The following is a 19,907-nucleotide window of genomic DNA, read 5'->3' as shown; positions in this document are numbered from 1 at the left end:
TTTTTTTTGTATTTTTAGTAGAGACGGGGTTTCACCGTGTTAGCCAGGATGGTCTCGATCTCCTGACCTCGTGATCCGCCCGTCTCGGCCTCCCAAAGTGCTGGGATTACAGGCTTGAGCCACCGCGCCCGGCCCTTATTTATTTTTAAAACAGATCTTGCTCTATTGCCCAGGCTGGAGTGCAGTGGCATGATGATAGCTTACTACAGCCTCAATCTCCCAGGCTTAAACAATCCTCTTGAGTAGCGGACTACAGGCACACACTACCATGCCCAGCTAATTTTTTTTTTTTTTTTTTTTTAGAGACAGGGTCTTGCTCTGTTGCCCAGGCTGGTCTCAAACTCCAAAGTGTTGGGATTATAGGTATGAGCCACGGCGCCTGGCCTGGTCTCTTAACTGGTTCCCTAAGACAGCTGGAAATAGAGAATGTCATGGAGCATTCCTAACCATGGGCTCCAGCCTGGCTTCCATTCTGTTTCTGCCCTGAAACAACATTCCGTTAGTAATGTTCCAAATAACAGCCTCATCAGCCTGTCCACTGACCACTCTTCAGGCTTCATCTTATATGACCTCCCAAACTGCACTAAGGGTTGTGTTAGAGAAAAGTGGATCGAGTTCGGAGTCAGGCTGCTTGGGCTTAAATGCCAGCTTCACTTACCAGCCACCTGACCATGAGTCAGCTGCTTAAACCACTCTTTGCCACAGTTTCCTTGTCTATGAAAAGGGAAATGGCTCTCACCTCAAAAAGTTGTTAAGCACATTAAATTCAATCGTGTATTCAAAGTCCTGAGCTTAATGCCTGGCCATGACTGGGACTTAACAGATGTTAGCATTTATTATTAGTATCTGTCAATCTTAAAATGTTCTCTTCCCTTGGCTTTCGTGACATTCCATACTGTCCTGGTTTTCTCTTACTTCTCTGGTAGTACCTGTTTGCTTATCCTTCTTTGTCAAGCTCTGAGATGATACCATTCCTTCAGGCGTGCTATCTGTTTTCTCCCTAGGCAGTCTTACACACACTCATGGCTTCCATTGTCCTCCACAGACTGATGACCCTAAAATCAGTGTCTCCAGCCTAAACCTTTCCACTGAGCTCTAGACCCATATATTGTACTATCAACCTGGCTTGTCCATTTGAATGTCTTCCAGGCACTTCAGACTCTCGTCTCTAGACTTTGCTGGACTTTCACTCTCTTCCCCCTGAAACTGGCTCCTCTTCCATTGAAACGTGTGTGTCATTGAGAGGCACCATCATCCACCCAGTGCCTAAGCCAGAAACCTAGGAGTCCTTGATACCTCTTCTCTCTCATCGTGCATATCCAAGCCTATCAGTTTAATCTCTGAATTATGTTTTGGTAGGTTTACTTCTTTCTATTTCTCCCACCTCCACTCTGTTCCAAGCTACCATCATCTCACCTGGATGTCTGCAATAGCCTCATCTCCCACAGTCACTCTGCACCCCCTAATCTATTATCTGTAGAGCAGTTGGAAGGAGTGATTTTTTTGTTTGTTTTGTTTTAGACAGAGTCTTACTCTGTTCCCCAGGTTGGAGTGCAATGGCACAATTTCGGCTCACTGCAACTTCTGCCTCCCAGGTTCAAGCAGTTCTCCTGCCTCAGCCTCCCAAGTGACTGGGATTACAGGCACCTGCCACCTTAACTGGGCCGGCACGGTGGCTCACACCTATCATCCCAGCACTTTGGGAGACTGAGGCAGGCAGATCAAGAGATCAAGACCATCCTGGCCAACATGGTAAAACCCCGTGTCTACTAAAAATAACAAAAATTAACTGGGCGTGGTGGAGTGTGCCTGTAATCCCAGCTACTTGGGAGGCTGAGGCAGGAGAATCACTTGAACCTGGGAGGCAGAGGTTGCAGTGAGCCTAGATCACACCACTGCACTCCAGCCTGTTGAAGAGTGAGGTTCCATCTCAAAAAAAAAAATCCTTAATTTGGCCTACAGTAGAGCCCTCCATAATCTGGCCTCTCTCCACATCTCCACAACCTCCTGCTCCCTGCATTTCAGCCTCTCTTCTCTTCTGACAAGGGCTTTGTTCGTTCTGCTCCCTCTGCCTGGAATGCCCCCTTACTCTCTTTTCACTTAACTCTTGCTTATCATTTAGATCTTTACCTGGATGGCTCAGAGAAATACAGAAGTAATTCCTCACCCTGAAAAATAGGTCTCTGTTTTATGTTTTCATAGACCTTTCCTTTGAGGCTTTTTTAAAAAAATAGTTTTAATCTCACATTTATTCATGTGTTCATCTCCTTAATGATATCTTAAGACCTCTAATAGAACAATTTGGTCATGGACTATGGGGTTTTTGCCCCTCATTGTGTCATCACTGAGCATATTGTTGGCATAGAAGGGATATTTGTTGAATGAATTGCTAGAGGTGGCCAAGAGATATGATGTAAGTCAGGCTTTTCCCTGCCCTTCCCCTTCCCCTTCCCCTTCCCCACATCCTTCCTATAGCAGCCACCGTGGCTGTAGTTACTGTAAATGGCAAGAAGGAATCAGTTCCGGACATTGGGTTGTTTTAGAAAATTGCCTGCAAGTGTCAGGGTGATAAGTTAAAGCTTTATCTTTTGCCGTCAGAGGAGCTATCCCATAGTGAGTAGAAGCCAGAGAAGCTGACCCCAGGAGTCCCTCTTTCCAGCAGTAGGTCTTGAGCTGCACTTCTCTGTAGCTACAATCCAGGCAGGAACAAGCCCTAGATACCTCCGGAGAGTAGGGCAAGAGAGGAAGAATGAGTTCAGCTACTCTAGCTACCAAACTGATTATGAATTGCCCTGAAATCTGAAAAATTTCAATTCCAATCATAAGTTTGTTTTGTTTCATTTTGTTTTCTTAAATTTTATATTTGAAAGATGGCATTAACCAAAGATACACATTCAGTATAGACTGGAAAAAATGGAATACTTGCATAGTATCTTTTACTTATAGGTGATTTATGATGGGGAATGGGGTGAATAGGTTGGCAGTTCCCCCGAGAACTTGGTAGCTAGAGTAGCTGAACTCATTCTTCAGCCTGGGAGACACAGCAAGACTCTGTCCCAATAAATAAATGAACATAGTATAAAATAAAATAAAATAATATGGAGGCTGGCAGGCGCAGTGGCTCACGCCTGTAATCCCAGCACTTTGGGAGGCTGAGGCAGGCGGATCACGAGGTCAGGAGCTCGAGACCATCCTGGCTAACACACTGAAACCCCGTCTCTACTAAAAATACAAAAAAAATTAGCCGGGCATGGTGGCGGGCGCCTGTAGGCTGAGGCAGGAGAATGGCGTGAACCCAGGAGGCGGAGCTTGTAGTGAGCTGAGATCGCGCCACTGCACTCCAGCCTCACCTTTAGATATACCCCCTAATATAGCCTTTTGGCGCGAGGTGCTCAAGCCTGTAATCCGCACTTTGGGGCGAGGCGGGCGATGGAGTGTGTATTGTCAGCATTTTTTGTCGGATCTCGGAGACGATCCTGAACGATGATATCGCTGGGTTGAAACCCCGTCCGTCTACTAAAGAGTACCATAATGACTAGGCGGTAGCGAGTGTGCGGGCGCTGTAGGTCCCAGTCCGGGAGGCCTGGTTGGCACGTGGGATGATAGTAATGGCGTGACCCGCGTGGTGGTCCAGATGAAAGTACAACTGTGCGTTGAGTGAGATACTGGACACAGTGCACTCCACTTTTGGCGTGACATGCGCAAGTCTCGCCGATGCGTCTCATACTAAAGACATTAAGAAAAGGAATTGTAGCGTGCTATCGATTATGTATATATATATGGAGGCTGGGCGCGGTGGCTCCCACCAGCACTTTGGGAGGCTGAGGTGGGTGGATCACCTGATGTCAGGAGTTTGAGACCAGCCTGGCCAACATGCTGAAAGCCTGTCTCTACTAAAATTACAAAAATTAGCCAGGTATGGTGGCAGGCATCTGTAATCCCAGCTACTTGGGAGACTAAGGCAGGAGAATAGCTTGAACCTGGGAGGTGGAGGCTGCAGTGTGCTGAGATCGTGCCACTGCGCTCCAGTAGAGTGAGATTCCATCTCAAAAAAAAAAAAAAAAAAAAGAAAGAAAGAAACAAATGGAGATACAAACTTACTACCTACCTCCTTACAACCTACCCTGACAGTATTACTGTGAATAAAAGTGTATGTAGCACTGGGAACACTATTCACAGAGCACTCATGAATGTTTGCTCTTTGTTATTAGTTATTAGAGAGACGAATGTCTGCCAGGGCTGAATAATATGTGAATTGGTGATTGTTGCACATATCTAAAGAAGTAGTTATTTTTTCAATTAAAACTTAGTTTGAAAACCAATATAAGGCCGAGCGCAGTGGCTCACACCTGTAATCCCAGCACTTTGGGAGGCCAAGGTGCAGATCATTTGAGCTCAGGAGTTTGAGACTAGCCTGGCCAACATGGTGAAACCTTGTGTCTACTAAAAAGAAAAAAAAAAGTACAAAAATTAGCCGGGCGTGGTGACAGGTGCCTGTAATCCTAGCTACTTGGGAGGCTGAGGCAGGAGAATCGCTTGAACCCAGGTGGCGAAGGTTGTAGTGAACCAAGTTTGCGCCACTGCACTCCAGCCTGGGCAACAGAGTGAGACTCTGTCTCCAAAAAAAAAAAAAAACACCAGTATAATAAATAAGTGGCCAGCAGTGAAATGGAAAGTGAAAAGTTAGTGAAGCAAAACTAGTACTGTATTCAGATAAAGATGCTGAATCTAGATTTGGTTACCAGAATAGGGTCCTTTGTGGCAAGCAGGGCTAGTTTGGCTGACTCACCACTGCCAGGATGAAATTTCTCTCAGTGGCTGCTCATTTCCCTTTATTTTAAGTCCATGCTCACAGAGTAACCTTCTGATGCCTAATTCAGATTCCTGGGATTCTTAATAACAGGAAGGGTCTGGAAGTAGTACCTGTATAGGGGATATGGGTGTTCTGATTTTAATAGTCAATTCATAAGTGTACAGAGAGGTTGATAAATGGTTAGGTCAGAACCATCGCAGAATGTCTACACCTCTCTGGACATTAGGAAGGCCAAAAACCTGAAAGGCCAAAAGCTAGGCCTAGATTAGGATCATTCACCAAGATAACATCAGCTCTGAAGAGTTCTCTGCGTGGTCGACCAGCCGACCTTCCTTTGATCACACCCCCTTCCTCATTGCTTCTTTAAGCATTGACCTGTAATGGGTATGGAATTTTTTGCTCACATAACTCCTTCCTTTTACAGAGGAAGAAATTGAAACCCAGAGAGATTTAATGGCTTGCCTAAGACCACACAGCAGATTTTCTGTTAACCAGGGCGATTTTTCAGGTCTTCCCTGCCAGACGAGGGCTTTTTTCCTTGAATTGCCTAGAGATTTGTTGAGATATCCAAAGCATTTTTCCCAGTGCAGCCTGGAGAAGGATGTCCATGTTAGCACAGCATTTGATACTCAATGTTAGACATTCAGTTTTCTAATTAGTATCATGGAGCAATGGTGAATGATTATCTATAAGGGGTTGCGATTCCATGCTTATCTGCTTACAGCCCATATAGACAAATCTCAGATGTTAAAATGACAAGGCAGTAGAGATGTGGCCCTAGGACAAAGGCATGCTCTGCTGTTAGTGAACACTAGTTGGCCAGCAAATTTCACGTGGGCATATACACGGCCAACTGTAGATTTTAGGCATTTATACCCATTCAAAGAGCCAAACTGGCAACTAAAGATCAGAGTTCTCTTTGGCGTTTCAGGCTTTGCGTTCTGTTAGGAATCACTGCTTGCTTAAATACCTCTGATAGCTCTTCACTCCCTGTAGGCAACTCTTTAGCCTAGCAGACTTGGTCTTTAGTGCTCTGCCCCTCCTCTCTTCCACCATCCCAGCCTCTGCTCTAATTGCTGCCCACAGGTGCCCTGCACAAGAGCTTACAGACCTGCTCAGTGGTATGTGAGCATACCATACTCTTTATGCCTCAGCGCATTTGCACATATTGTTCCTTCAGGCCAGAATGCCTCTTATCTGCCTGGCAATCAGCCTGTTAGAGACTGCCAATACCATCCCATCTTCTGTGGAGGAGTCCCCTGCCAAATCCACCCATACCTCTCCCCACCAATCAGAGACTTTTTCTCTCTTTGTTATTCTCTTCATACCTCAGTTATATCCATGTCAATATTTGTTTACACATCTAGCATCACTCTTAGAGTATGAAATTCTCCAAGTGCGGAGCCGTATCTAGTTTGTCTTTGCATCCCAGAGTTTAGCAAAGTGCCTAGAATGTAGTGGGCACTCAGAGTGTTTGCTGGGTGAGTGATGTTATTTGTTGAACGACTCTTCGGACACTTGAATAAAGCCCATCCAGTATGCACCATTACCATCTCTTTGCTCTACAATATTCTTTTAGGCAAGAGCTTGTCTTTTGAGGTGGTAAGATAAGCTCAAACTTATATAGACTAAGACCTCAGTCTGTAAATGTCATCCCTAAGTCTTAAACCATCAAAACCAGGGCCTCAAGGAATGGCATGCCTTCTGCAACTGTAGCAACCTGCTGTGCTTATTTTGCCTTTTCATTTTCCCCCCAAAGACTAGAGTCCCTTCTCCCATGGGCAGTGCTGGAAGGGTGCTAACAAATTCTTTCTCCATCCTCCTTACGATTACAAAAAAAACCCTCAGTACCTCATGCCAGACTTGAGTTAAGGTTGTTTTCTTCTGTGTGTCAGCTGTATTCTGGTCATGACTTCCCGATGATGCCCTATAGAGATTTTGCTGAGATCAGAAGGTGCTCCACTCTCATCAGTAGCACTGACTTTTGCAGAAGCACCATTTCTGAAGTTGGCTAATGTCATCCCTCATGTTTGTTTGTTTGTTTGTTTGTTTGAAATTTGTTTTAGCTCCAGAGATAGCGCTGTCATGGAACGACGCTATCTTCTAGAATCACCGTTTTTTTTTGAGATGGAGTCTCGCTGTGTCACCAGACTGGAGTGCAGTGACGCAATCTCAGTTCACTGCAATCTCCACCTCCTGGGTTCAAGTGATTCCCCTGCCTCAGCCTCCCGAGGAGCTGTGACTACAGGCACGCACCCCAACTCCCAGCTAATTTTATGTGTTTTAGTAGAGACAGGGTTTCACTGTGTTGGCCAGGATGGTCTCAATCTCCTGACCTTGTGATCTGCCCACCTCAGCCTCTCAAAGTGCTGGGATTACAGGTGTGAGCCACCGCGCCTGACCTAGAATCACCTTTTTATACCATAACATGAGCACTGCTGCCATGTCACCGAAGAAAGAGAGAGACAGCTACTGTGGGGTTACAAATGGGTAAGAGTGGCACCAGGAGGGTGAAAGTCTCTGCTGAGCCAAGGCTTAACAAAATGTCAATCATCAAACCTTTATTAGGCTACATTCAGGATAAGAAGATGAACAAACTATCTGTAAATTCATTTTCTCGTTTGTAACAAGGTAATGATAGTGATCTATCCTGCCTGCCTCTGAGGGTTATTGTGAGAATAAAATGAAATCAAGTGGAAAAGCACTTAGGAAAAAGAAAAGCATTGGTTTTCAATTGTTAGTGTGGATCAGAACCACTGGGACTTGTTTAAAATGCAGATTCTTAGCCCCAATCTCAGCAATTCTGATTCTGTATACCTGAAGTGGGGCCCAGGAATCTTCATTTTCAACAGGCTGACCAGAGGGTCCAATGCTGCTATTCCTTTAGTTACACTTTCAGAAATATTACTGTAAATCACATGGCAAGAATAAAATAGTTATTTGAGGCAGTTTTCGTATGTTGGACCTGGAGTCCAAAGACTTGGGTCAAACTCCAGCTTTGTCAGTTCCTAGATCTGTGACCTTAAACAGCAACCTTCTCTGTGAACCTTAGTTCCCTCAGGAACGTCTCTGGTCACCTTCTGCCCTACTCCATTGATGACTCACCTGGGAGTTCCCCAAACCTCTGCTCTCTTAACTCCTTCTGTAGCTTCCTACATCTCCTTCAGGTGCTGTCTTCTCCTCCTTTTTCCAGGCCCTGCTCTGACAGAGCATTCATTCTCTTCTAGGAAGGTTCCTTCAATGTGTCCTCAAGCACATCACACCCAGGAAGGACCCTGTGGCCATATCTGCCTATCACCAGATCAAACTACGTGAAGGCAGGCACTAGGTACTCTCAGTGCCCAGCATAGGCCTGACCCATACCAGGTGTCCACAGATACCTAGTAAAGTAACGTATAATCCAGGACCCCCATGATGAGCAACTACAGCACTAGAACAGTGATAATAACTAATGTTCATAAAGCATCTTCAGTTTACAAAGGCCTTTTATACTCATCATCTAGTTTAGTTCTTGCAACAACCTCTTGAGGAATACAGCACAAACAGGGCAAGGGAAGCCCAGAGATGTTAAATAATTTATCCAAGTTTATGCTGCTGGGGAGGGCAGCACTGAAATTAAAAGAAAAGTTTTCTGAGCTCAAATCCCATGCCCTTTCCTCAGTGTGAGCTCTAGCAAGGTATTCAGGAATCCTGCCTGTACAGTTCAGAGCCTCAAATTGGTGGGTATGTTGAGTTCTTGTATGTGATTTTTCTAGATTTCCTGCCCACATTCTTACTGTCTGGCTATCAGGAAAGAGTTTATCAAATGCCTGTGGAAATCCAAGAGAAGGTCTCATGATGAGTAACCCTGTGAAAACATGAAGTCAAGTCTAACTAGTCACTACCGTTTCACTACTGCTGACTCCTAATGATCAGCTCCTTTTCTAAGTGCTTACTGTCCACTTATTCCATCATCTGCCTAGAATTTTGTGAAGGAATTAAAGCAAAAGGATCATAAGGTTACTTTTTCCAGTATCTTTTTCCTCCTTTTGAAAACTGGGCCAGTTAGCTATCTCCGTTTTTATTTCATGAATACATCCCCAGCACCTGGTATATAGTAGATATGGAACATTATACTTTGGAAATATTGCCCCCATTCTCCATAGTTTCTCCGAAGTTACTAACAATGGTTCCATCACTGTGCCAACATATTTTCTTTTTTCAATATATTGGGAAATAATTCTCCCAGTCTGAAAATCTGAACACATTTCATGTGACTTGGTATCCTCATATGTCTTGGGCTTCCAATTCTCCATTCCTGGTTTCAAGTTCATGAACTATAAAACAAGGGATTAGACTAAATCTCTAAAGTTCTATCCAGATGGCAAATTCTTTTCTCTTTCCGTGATACCTAAGATGCCAAATACTGTCTTTTACCTGGTGTTTGTGAACATGACATCACATTACAGGAGTAGCAGATAAAACACTGACTGAGTTCCATGAGCCGGATACTGAAGTGGGCTTGTTCACATATGTTCTCATTTAATGCTCATAACCCTGTGAAGCTGGGAATTGCTGTGACGTTTTATTTATTTATTTATTGAGACAGAGTCTTGCTCTGTCACCTAGGCTGGAGTGCAATGACATGATCTTGGCTCACCACAGTCTCTGCCTCCTGGGTTCAAGCGATTCTCTTGCCTCAGCCTCCCCAGTAGCTGGCATTACAGGCACACACCACCACACCCAGCTAATTTTGTGTTTTTAGTAGAGACGGGGTTTCTCCATGTTGGCCAGGTTGGTCACGAACACTTGACCTTAGGTGACCCGCCCGCCTCTGCCTCCCAAAGTGCTGGGATTATAAACATGAGCCACCGCGCTCGCCCGGGACCCTTGTTTTAGAAGGATGACTGCTACTATAATGTAGAAAGTGATTTGGAAGAAGGGAGGAGGGGGGCAGGAAAGATGGTTAGTATATGGGGGTGGTAATGCTTACCTTTCAGGATTTGGAGATTTCAGAGTCCTCAAAAATTATCTTCCTTGATTGGAGTCCTCCCAGCCAATAGAGGGCTTCACACAAACACAGTTCCTTGAGTTTTGAATTATTTGGCCAGAGTTTTCTTCCAACAAGAGGCTGGGGTGATTCATTCACTTACCACACCTTGCCTGAACATTCACTTGGGGCTGCCGGTTTTGAAGGCTATTGTTCTCCAGCCTGTCACAGACGCCTTGAAGACCTATGCCTCAGCTGGTTCTATGGAGTCAGTTTGTTCGGCTCCCTGCCAGGTTTCCAACTTATGAAATGTGCTGGAGATTAACACCTCTCCTGCTATTTTATCCCTACTATAACTGCCAGTCAAAGGATTCCTGCAGTTGCCTCTGGCAGCCATAACTGCTGAATCTTCTGCCAGCTGCTCTAAGGACCTAGAAGAGCAGTTTTCTATCCAGGACCAGTTTCCAAGGGTGGGAGGGTAAAATATATCCTCCAATGTGGCATTTCATCTCCCAATGCTGGGTGGCTTGGGCCCTTTGAAGTTGGCCCTGAGGAACCACACGCTTGCGTCTGAGCAGCCAGCAGCTTATCACATCTGGTGATCAATCCTTCAAAGGTTCTTCCTGAAGTCTGGATTTATGGAGGTCAAATGGATTCCACCTGGGAGGGGCTTCTGCTTCAACTCAGGACGTGGGGAGAAGGCTGTTGCTCTTCCAGGGGAAGGCAGTTTTCATGGCATTGAGATGTCCTCTCACTTATTCCCCACCCACCCACCAAGTCCTTTGTAAGAGGAGTAGGGGGAGAGGAGAACGCCTGCAGCCTCCTGCTCACATTCCTAGACACCGACTCACTGAGCCCGCCGCCGCCGCTGGAACAGCAGAGCTGTGTGAAATGTCAAGAGGAGTTATGCTCATGGGCTCCCTGGCCTCGGTCTCTTTGTGGCTTGCATATTCTTCCATCAGTGCTGTGTTCATCACATGGAAATCAGAGGGTACAATTAAAAGATAATTTGCTAGTTCCAGACTTAATTTGGGGCCCCCTTCTTGCCTGATTGAATTACAGGGGAACATAATAGAGTTTTGGTGAGAAATAGTTGATTCTGTGACTGGGAGAAAGATTGCTCCCAGCTCTCCAGCTGGGCAGCCCTTTCAGTATCCTGTATGTTGTTTCCCCACTTCCAGCCCACCTCAACTCCTCTGTGGCTCTTGTGTGGCCCCTAGGCCAGGATCCTGACCTCCTGCTCAAGAGTTTAAACTCAACTTGAGACCCAAGGAAAACAGAGAGCCCTCTGCAACCTCACAGGGATGAAAAATGTTGATACTGGGAGCTATTTAGAGACCTAACCCAGACCCAAACAGAGACGATGACTTGCTAAAGGCCGCATAGCTAGCCCACAGTAGTTGTAACAATAGTCTTAATGATATTAATGGGTAACATTTATCAACCTTTAATGTGTTCCAGACTTTGTGCCAAGGGCTTACATACAGTGCATTGTCACATTCAAACCCAGACAGTCTGGCTCTGGGCCCAGGCTGAGCTTCAATATAGCATGGTAGAGTGTAGTCTATAATGTCTAGTCTAGGTTCAAATCCTGGCTTCACTTCTCACATTTACAGCTGAGTGACCTCAGGCAAGTGATTTAACCTCCCTGTACCTCAGTTGCTTTATCTGTAAAGAGAGAAATCACAGAACTGTGGAATAGTGTGGGTTAAAATTCATTCATACAAGTAGTGCTACAAGCAATGCTTAATGCGGGGTGAGCACCTGTTCAGTCTTTACTTCTTCTGGCTGCCTCTGGGGCTAGAGTGTGGTGTCTTCGTGGTGGTAGACAGATATGGCTGAGCTCTGCACAAACACCAAGAGCTGTTCTTTACTATTAGAGGTAGTAAATAGAGTGGTTGAGCTCTGTAGCTCTAGAACAGAGGCCAGCAAGCTATGGCCCATTGCCTATTTTAATACGGCCTGTGATTGATTGTTTTTTTTTTTTTCTTTTTTCTTTTTGAGACAGAGTTTCGCTCTTGTTGCCCAGGGTGGAATGCAATGGCACGAACTCAGCTCACCACAACCTCCACCTCCTGGGTTCAAGCGATTCTTCTGCCTCAGCCTCTGGAGTAGCTGGGATTACAGGCATGTGCCACCACGCCCAGCTAATTTTTGTATTTTTAGTAGAGACAGGGTTTCTCCATGTTGGTTAGGCTGGTCTCAAACTCCCTACCTCAGGTCATCTGCCCGCCTCGGCCTCCCAAATTGCTGGGATTACAGGTGTGAGCCACCATGCCCGGCCTGATTGATTGATTTTTTTGGTAGAGATAGGGTCTTGGTTTGTTACTCAGGCTGGTCTCAAACTTCTGGCTTCAAGCAGTCTGCCCTCCTTGGCCTCTCGACTGCTGGGATTATAGGCATGAGCCACTATGCCTGGCCTATATGACCTGTGATTTTTAATGTTTAGGGGGAAAAAAGCACAAGAATGTTTTGTGACATGTGGAAATTACATGAAACTCAAATACCAGTGTCCCAGCCTGGGCAACAAAGTGAGACCCTATCTCTACAAAAAAAAAAAAAATTAGCCAGGGCCAGGCACAGTGGCTCACGCCTATAATCCCAGCACTTTGGGAGGCCGAGGCAGGTGGATCACCTGAGGTTAGGAGTTCAAGACCAGCCTGACCAATATGGTGAAACCCCGTCTCTACTAAAAATACAAAAATTAGCCAAGCATGGTGGCATGTGCCTGTAGTCCCAGCTACTTGGGAGGCTGAGACAAGAGAATTGCTTGAACCTGGGAGGCAGAGGTTGCAGTGAGCCAAGATCGTGACACTATACTGCAGCCTGGGCAACAGAGCAAGACCCTGTCACAAAAAAAAAAAAAAAAAAAAGCCAGGTATGGTGGCCTGCACCTGTGGTCCCAGATGCACGGGAGGCTTAGGCAGGAGGATCACTTGAGCCCAGGTGGTTGAGGCTACAGTGAACCATGTTTGTACCACTGCACTTTAGCCAGGACAACAGTGTGAGACTGAATCTAAAAAAAAAAAAAATCTTTCCATAAGTAAATATCTATTGGAACACAACTATGTCCCTTAGTTTATGTTTTATATATGGCTGCTTTTGCTCTGTAATGACACAATTGAGTAGCCACAACAGAGTCTGTATGGCCTGCAGAGCCTAAGATATTTGCTCTCTGGCCCTTTACAGGAAAAGTGCCTTGACCTGTGCTCTAGAGCCATACATATGTACCAGGTTTGAAACCCAGCCTCGCAGCTGGGCGTGATGGCTTGCATCTGTCGTCCCAGCTACTCTGAAGGCTGAGGTGAGAGGATCACTTGAGTCCAGAAGGTCAAGGTTGAGATTGTAGTGAGCCATGATGGTACCACTGCACTCCAGCCTGAGTGACAGAGAGAGACCCTGACTCAAAAAAAAAACAAAAAACAAAAAAACCCCACCCTCACCACTTACCAGCTATTTGTCTTGAGGATAGTGACATAACCCCTCAGAACCTATTTCCTAATCTGTTGAATGAGGCTGATGACATTTACCCTATATACTGGCAATTTAAATGTGATGGATAATAGATGCTAAGCACTTAACACAGGGCCTAGAACATATTAACTGCTCAGTAAATGGTAGCTTATTATCAGTATTCAAACCCATGTGCTCTTATCTCATGCATTGTTGTCCCTGTGCCCAGTTGGTGGAATGGGAAAAGGCTCCTTTGTAACCCCATCTACCATCTTTATCAGACTTTGCTGCCATGGTTCACAGTAAGACATAGAAGCTGCAGGGTGACTTCTGGCCCTTTACAGTGGTGAGAGGTGTGTGCCTGGTGAGGGAGAGCTGATGTCACTGCCCCAAATCCAATAGTGAGGTCCTAGTATTCAGATTTTCTCCAGCAGCCTTGCTTTTTCATTTACAATCCTGCAGGCAGGGAGACAAGGGCTTTCTCCATGGTAAGCTCTGGTTTGGTCATCATCACAACTGGGGCTCTTCAGGCGGGCTCCCATTCCAGATACCTAGGCTTATCAATCCCTTTTGGCACCCCAGGCCTTCTTCTCCCTCACACCCCATTTTTCAGTTTGAAAAGCATGGTTATCATTGGACAAGTAGAAGAAGTTCTACTGTCCACAGAGGCCAGTGGATGGTGTTCTGTGTGTGAACAGCCAGTGAATAGTGAGTGAATGAGAGTAACCTGGGCTCCATCCTATTTGCAGAGGGCTTTGGAAAAGATTTTTCTCCTTGAAGAGCCAGAATGAAGCCTGGTAGTGGGAGAACTCCAGCTCTAGGGGCCTACTCCAACTCACATGGGCCTACATTTAAATCCCAGCCCTGCCACTGACTCCCTTTTTGATCTTGAGTGAGTTACCTAATCTCTCTGTACCTCACTTTCCTTGTCTGTAGAATGGGAATAATTCCTGTCTCAGAGAAATAAGAGTGCATATAGTGTTTGCCACATGGAGACACATCAGGTGTAGGTTAATACCCTGGGCCTCGTTTCCTTATTTGCAACACAGCCCTGCCCTGGAGTGGAAGTGTCACCTCCCATTGGTCAGCTCTTGAGGCTGTCCCCAGGCCAAGCAGAGGGAGGGAATGAATGGGAGCCCTAGTGCCAGGACAGAACAGATGTCATCTCGGAGCTAGGATGGCTCTCTGGACCTGCCTCTCCTACCAGAGGTCCCTCTGTCTGGTGTGGCTCTTCCTGGACCTGGCATCCTCTGCTTTTTTTTTTTTTTTCACCTCCAAGCAGAATTACTGTCCTGTAGGCAACTCCTCTGCTTAAGGACATCTGGGGCTAGATATATTCACCCTGTATCCTGCCTTGCCCTTCCCTGAGCTCAGGATGGACGTTCAGTCGGTCCCAGTTATTGTCTGCAGCGCCTGCCTGCAGCCTCGATCCAGCCCAGCTCCACCCCTTGCCTGCAAGGTCTGTTTCCTAACAGCTGCTCCAACCACACACCTCGGTTCTGCGGGAGCTCCTCCTCTTCCTCCCTCCCTCCCTCATTCAGGGGTGGGACCGAAGAAGAAGGCTAACTTGACAGCAGCGCTTCTTTCTTAGCTAGTCACCGGCCCCTGCTCAAGAATGCCAGTGTGTATGTAGCCTCTGCAAAGAGGTCGTTTTCTCCGAGTCCAGAGGGGCCGTCAGAGCTTCTAGGAACTAGGGAGGAGCCATCCCAGCCATGAGCCCCTGTGGGGATCTGCTGGGGGGCAAGTGGCCTGGAGTCCTCAGGCTCCTCCAGCTGCTCCGGAGGGAGAGGTGAGCTCAGGGCAGCCTGCCTGCCTGCAGCCAGAGGTGCTGGGAGCCCTGGACCTGTCATGGTGACCATCTACAGCCGGCCCGAGGCACTCATAGACGGATTTGCAGCTGAGCCTGTTTATCTGGTGTGGGAAGAAGATGGGGAGTTACTTGTCAGTCTCGGCTTACTTCACCTCCAGAGACCCATTTCGGTGAGTTGGTCTCCGAGTTCTCTCTCTCTCCTGGCCCCTGGTCGTGAGAAGAGGGTGGTCTCCCGAAATCTCCTTCTCACTTAGTCCTTACCATTGGTTCTGTCGGGCAGAAGCCAGGAGAGGTTATACCCAAGCAGAATTGGCCTTGTGAGGTACCCCCATTATGTCCTGGAAGTGGTGAGGGGAGGGATATACCCAGAAGGAACTTCTTAGGGAGCTCCAGCTCCCCTTCCATCCCAGGCAAACCTGAAAGAGCCTCCAAAAGATGCCACTGACCTGCCCATTCTAGGTGTTACTGCTTCCAGGGGGAATAGCACAAATAGAGTGTTGTTTCTAGCTCTCACATGTCTTACCTGCGGGCCATGCTGCCTGCCCAGAAATTTGTCCCAACAAGCAGGATGGGCAGGTTTTGCCAAACTGTGGAAACTGGCAAGTCCTGGGTGTGGGTAGCCTGGTACACAATAGGTACCTTATAAACATTTGTTCTCTTAATGGCAGGCACATTAGCCTCTGACCTTGAGGGGCTTCTGAGCTCCCAGGTGAATGTAGTTGCTGGGGAAAGACCTGGGCCAGTGCTTCTGAGACTGGAGCAATGGACTTTGGAGTGTTCCTGAGCTGCTGGGCCAGCCCCCACACCTCTTCAGTCCCTAGGCCTGAGTACCTCCACGAGCCTCTCTCTGGGGCTTCTCAAAGGGAGATGTGGAAACTCTACCTCCAACCTGGCTTTCTTTGCTCATTGCCCCACTCCACCTCCCATAGAAACTCCCCAGGGGGTTTCTGGCCCTCTAGGTCCCTTCTGAATGGAGCCATTCCAGACTAGGGTGGGGCTTGTTTTCATTCTTTGGGAGCAGCCTGTTGTTCCAAAAAGGCTGCCTCCCCCTCACCAGTGGTCCTTGTCGACTTTTCCCTTCTGGCTTCCCTAAACTAGGTCCAGTGCCCAGATCTTGCTGCCGGGATACTAGTCAGGTGGCCAGGCCCTGGGCAGAAAAGCAGTGTACCATGTGGTTTCGTGGAATGACTGGACCCTGGTAGAGTGGTGGGAGGTGTCTGGACCGGGGGAAGGGGGAAGGGAACTGGTCCTCAATGCTGACTCTACCAAGCGCCCTGCTGGACACTTTATCCTTTAATCTCTCAACAGCCTAAAGAGATTATATATCCCCATTTTACAGATGAGGCAACCAGTTTCAACAAAGTTAACATGGAGCCTCACTGGGCAGCTTTTTCTGTCTTTCTGACTTTCTCTCATCCTTCGGGGGCTGCAGGTTTATTTTCTTCTCCCAGTGGAGAAGAAATTCTCAGGTTTGTTTTCCTCTCCTAGCAGAGAGTAGAAAAAGGGATAGTTTGCCTGACTTTTTGAAGGTATGGCTGATATTGTTTTCTAAAGAGCCAATGGAAATTTATCTTGACTTTAGGAGAAAGCTTTTACCATGTGGAATTAAGATGCCAAGTGTTGAAGTAGCCACATTTCAGGTCCTCATTAATTTCTCTTACTTTTAATCCTGGGAAGGCCACTTAGGGGAAGGGTTGTTCCTTTAGGAGCCAGAAACTATACCCCTTTTACCCTTGGAGAGGCAGGGAAGCCAGGGAGGACACAACTTCTCAGGAGGTGGAACTAGAGCAGATAATGAACTCTCAACCTGAACCTGTAAGGGCCAGGCCACCAATGCCACCCAAGTCCACCTGCCCTTTGTCTTGTTCTGCCCCAGCCTTTCTGGAGAACCTGATCACCTTGCCCGCACCCCCCAAGCTCCGTTTGCCCGCTAGAGTCTGGGGAGTTCTGACTGACTTTCTGTAGACACTCTCCCCTCCCCCATATAAGAGGCCACTTTCCTGAAGTCACTTCTGAAGAGATAGGTGGCACACAGGGCTCTTTTTCCCCAGGGAGGGACCACCCAGACCCTCTTGCTCTCCCAGGTGTCAATCCATTGCCACATCACTACCTGGTGAGAAAACTGTTTCTGCCATTAGCCCCTCTGTCTTTTATTATAGGGTATCTTCAAGGGCTCCTCTTTGGGCCTCAGTTTCGTCCCTGGCAGAAAGTAGAAGCTAGACTTCTTGGGCTCCTGAACAGGGTCCTTGCTGGATTCTGTGAAACAAATTAAGTCCTTGATCCTAGGCCTCTGGGGGAGTACAAAATCTATAGGAGTTCTGGGGCTGTGGTTGCAAGGGAAGTGACGCAACCAGATTCCACGGGGACATGATCAGGCGTGACATGTGAAGGTGAAAGAGGGAGCAAGGGAATGAAGAATACAACTTCTGTGTCCCATACACCCCTGCCTGATAGGCCAAACATACTCAGCAGAGAATGCACTGTCTTTCCTACCCACACTAACGTGAGGAGTGAGATGCAATTACCACTGTGCTTCCAAGTAAGAAAATACCTCAAATTGGAATTTACAAAAGAAGTAAATTAGGGAGTGGCTTTTGTCGGACATCTTTAAAGCATTTTTCTTTTTATAGAATTGCACTTAATATCCAATACTGATTTAATGAGCTTGGGTTTACACATTATATCTTGAAGAAAACAAATTAATCTTTGTGTTCCAAAGCAATCCATGTTTAAAGGGAAATAATTATGCATAGCTCTGCCCAGCTTCACAGTAACCTTTGGCAGGTGCCTTAGGTCCTCTGGGACTCTTTTTCTCCTTATCTGAAAAATGAAGGACTTGGATCAGGTGAGTGGTTCCCAACTCTGCAACTTCTATGTGGCTCCTCAAAGGCACACAAGCTCTTTTCCATTATTTGCCAAATAATGGAGGCCCTGTCTTTAACTGCAGTACAACTACACAAATTACTTGAAACTACAGTCTTCCTGGTTTTTGGTTGGAACTGAATCAGTGCACTCTAGCAACACTTATTTCTTGCTGTTCATAGGCTTCATTATGTGTTTGGTTAACTTTTTAAAACAATAATAACATACTCCATAATACTTACAGCTTAATTGTCAGACTGTTTCAGTCTACAGGATCTGCAGGAAGGAGGAGTAATAAAGGGATTTTTGACTGAGCTTTTATGGAACAGAGTCTCTCTAGGCCCCTGCCATATCTGCCCTTCTGGGCCCTAGGGAAAAGTTGGCATCCCCAATTGTGGTGCTCTCCAGGTGCCCTCAGGCTATAGTGGAGGGAGCTTCCCTTTGTCTCCTTCCAGCCCAATAAATTCAGAGGATGGGGGCTGAAAGAAGCTTCTCTACAACTGGCTGCTCACCGGGAGGTTAAGGGATGACCATCCAGCCAGGTCTTCATCAGGACACGGGAGGGCTTATGCTTTAACATGGTAAATCCACTGCAATAATGACTGGTCTTACCCCATAAGGTTGAGAATTTACCTGTAAACATTTTTGTCTGAAGAATCTGGATGTGAGTGAGAGCTGGGTCTCTGTCTTATCTCACTTGGCTTCTGTCAGCACAGCACCTTGCCTGCTTGTTCTTACACATCGTAGATGCACAGTAACTATTTCCTAATTGTTAGGAATCTATTAAAACCAGTTGATTTCAGCTGGGCGTGGTGGCTCCTTCCTGTAATCCCAGCACTTTGGGAGGCCAAGGCTGGAGGATCACTTGAGTCCAGGAGTTTAAGACCAGCCTGGGCAACATAGGGAGACCCTGTCTCTACAAAAAATAAAAAATTAGCCAGGCATGGTGGTGTGCACCTGTAGTCCCAGCTACTCAGGAGGCTGAGGCAGGAGAATCTCTTGAGCCTGGGGTGTCAGATTACAGTGAGCAATGATTGTACCACTGCACTCCAGTCTGGGTGACAGAGTAAGACTCTTGTCTCTTTTTTAAAAAAAAAATGTTGATTTCTATTTGAATAGAGAAATAATTCATTTTAGGACCTTACTTACAGAAGTCTGTTTCATTCTGGGCTGAGAAGCAGTTCCATATTGCTAGGCATAGGAGAAAAAGGGGTCTGTCTGCATTTGCCCTTGGCGTTCTCAAACTGGGGAGGGAAATAAATGAATACTTACTGGCTACCTGCTGTGAGCCAGGCATCATGCAGGACATCTGTACATAATTTAATTCTCATAACCCCATAAGATATTATCAGCAACGTACAAGTGAGGAAACTGAGGCTTAGAGTCATGAAGTAACTGGCCTTAGGTGACACAGATAGTAAATGGCAGAGAAGGAATATGGATCCAGGTCTTGAAAGAGAAAATCTCAACTGATTATCTTTTTTAAAAAAACTCATGTGTTCTCTGCTGACTCAAAAGGTCTCTGTGTGGATCTGGGTTGACCCACTGAACTGACCACCAGGGTTCTGTGCACTTTGTATCTGCCCAAGCCCTCGGAACCCCTCTACTAGTTTTGGAAGATGAGTTTTGGAGGTTGTCCTTAGGTGTACCCTCAGGATATGTAGGCTTCTAGGTGATCTCCCCTGACCTGAGGATTTCAGCTCAATTCATTCTGGCTCCTCAGGACAGTGGGATGACTGGTTCAGACCTCAGCTTCACCACCTCCCAGCTGGGTACTCTTCTACCTACAGCCAGGGCAGATTTTGACTTTCACTTGAAACTTTCAAAAGCTGAAAGGTAGAAAAACAGCCTTGGCTTTGGGAAGAACATATGGGGTCCATGGCCTCTAAGAATCTAAGTTGGGACATGTTTGAGTAGCACCTTACAGTTCCAGAGTGTGTTCTGGATTCTTTGCTTAAAAGAACAGAGACTGCTGGGGAATTGAACACTGTGAAATATAT

The 19,907-nt window shown here is 46.5% G+C and overlaps 1 protein-coding gene across 3 annotated transcripts in view; it reads left to right on the top strand.

Annotated features, from left to right (window-relative positions):
* LIMK2 (LIM domain kinase 2) overlaps nucleotides 1-19,907 on the top strand; it is a 71,136-nt gene that overhangs the window by 25,175 nt on the left and 26,054 nt on the right. Inside the window, exon 1 of one of the 3 annotated variants that reach the window (XM_017869001.1) lies at nucleotides 14,543-15,215. The exons of the other annotated variants lie outside the window; for them this stretch is intronic. Coding sequence (XP_017724490.1) covers nucleotides 15,163-15,215 — 53 coding nt within the window. The 5' untranslated portion in view covers nucleotides 14,543-15,162. Of the gene's footprint in view, nucleotides 1-14,542; nucleotides 15,216-19,907 lie in introns of those variants that run through there. 3 annotated transcript variants of the gene reach the window in all.

The sequence above is a fragment of the Rhinopithecus bieti genome, unplaced genomic scaffold (genome assembly GCF_001698545.2).
Source record: "Rhinopithecus bieti isolate Rb0 unplaced genomic scaffold, ASM169854v2 scaffold_4666, whole genome shotgun sequence".
Lineage (NCBI taxonomy): Eukaryota > Metazoa > Chordata > Mammalia > Primates > Cercopithecidae > Rhinopithecus > Rhinopithecus bieti.
Note: the sequence above shows the minus strand (reverse complement) of the source record. Positions and strands in the feature narration are given on the sequence as shown.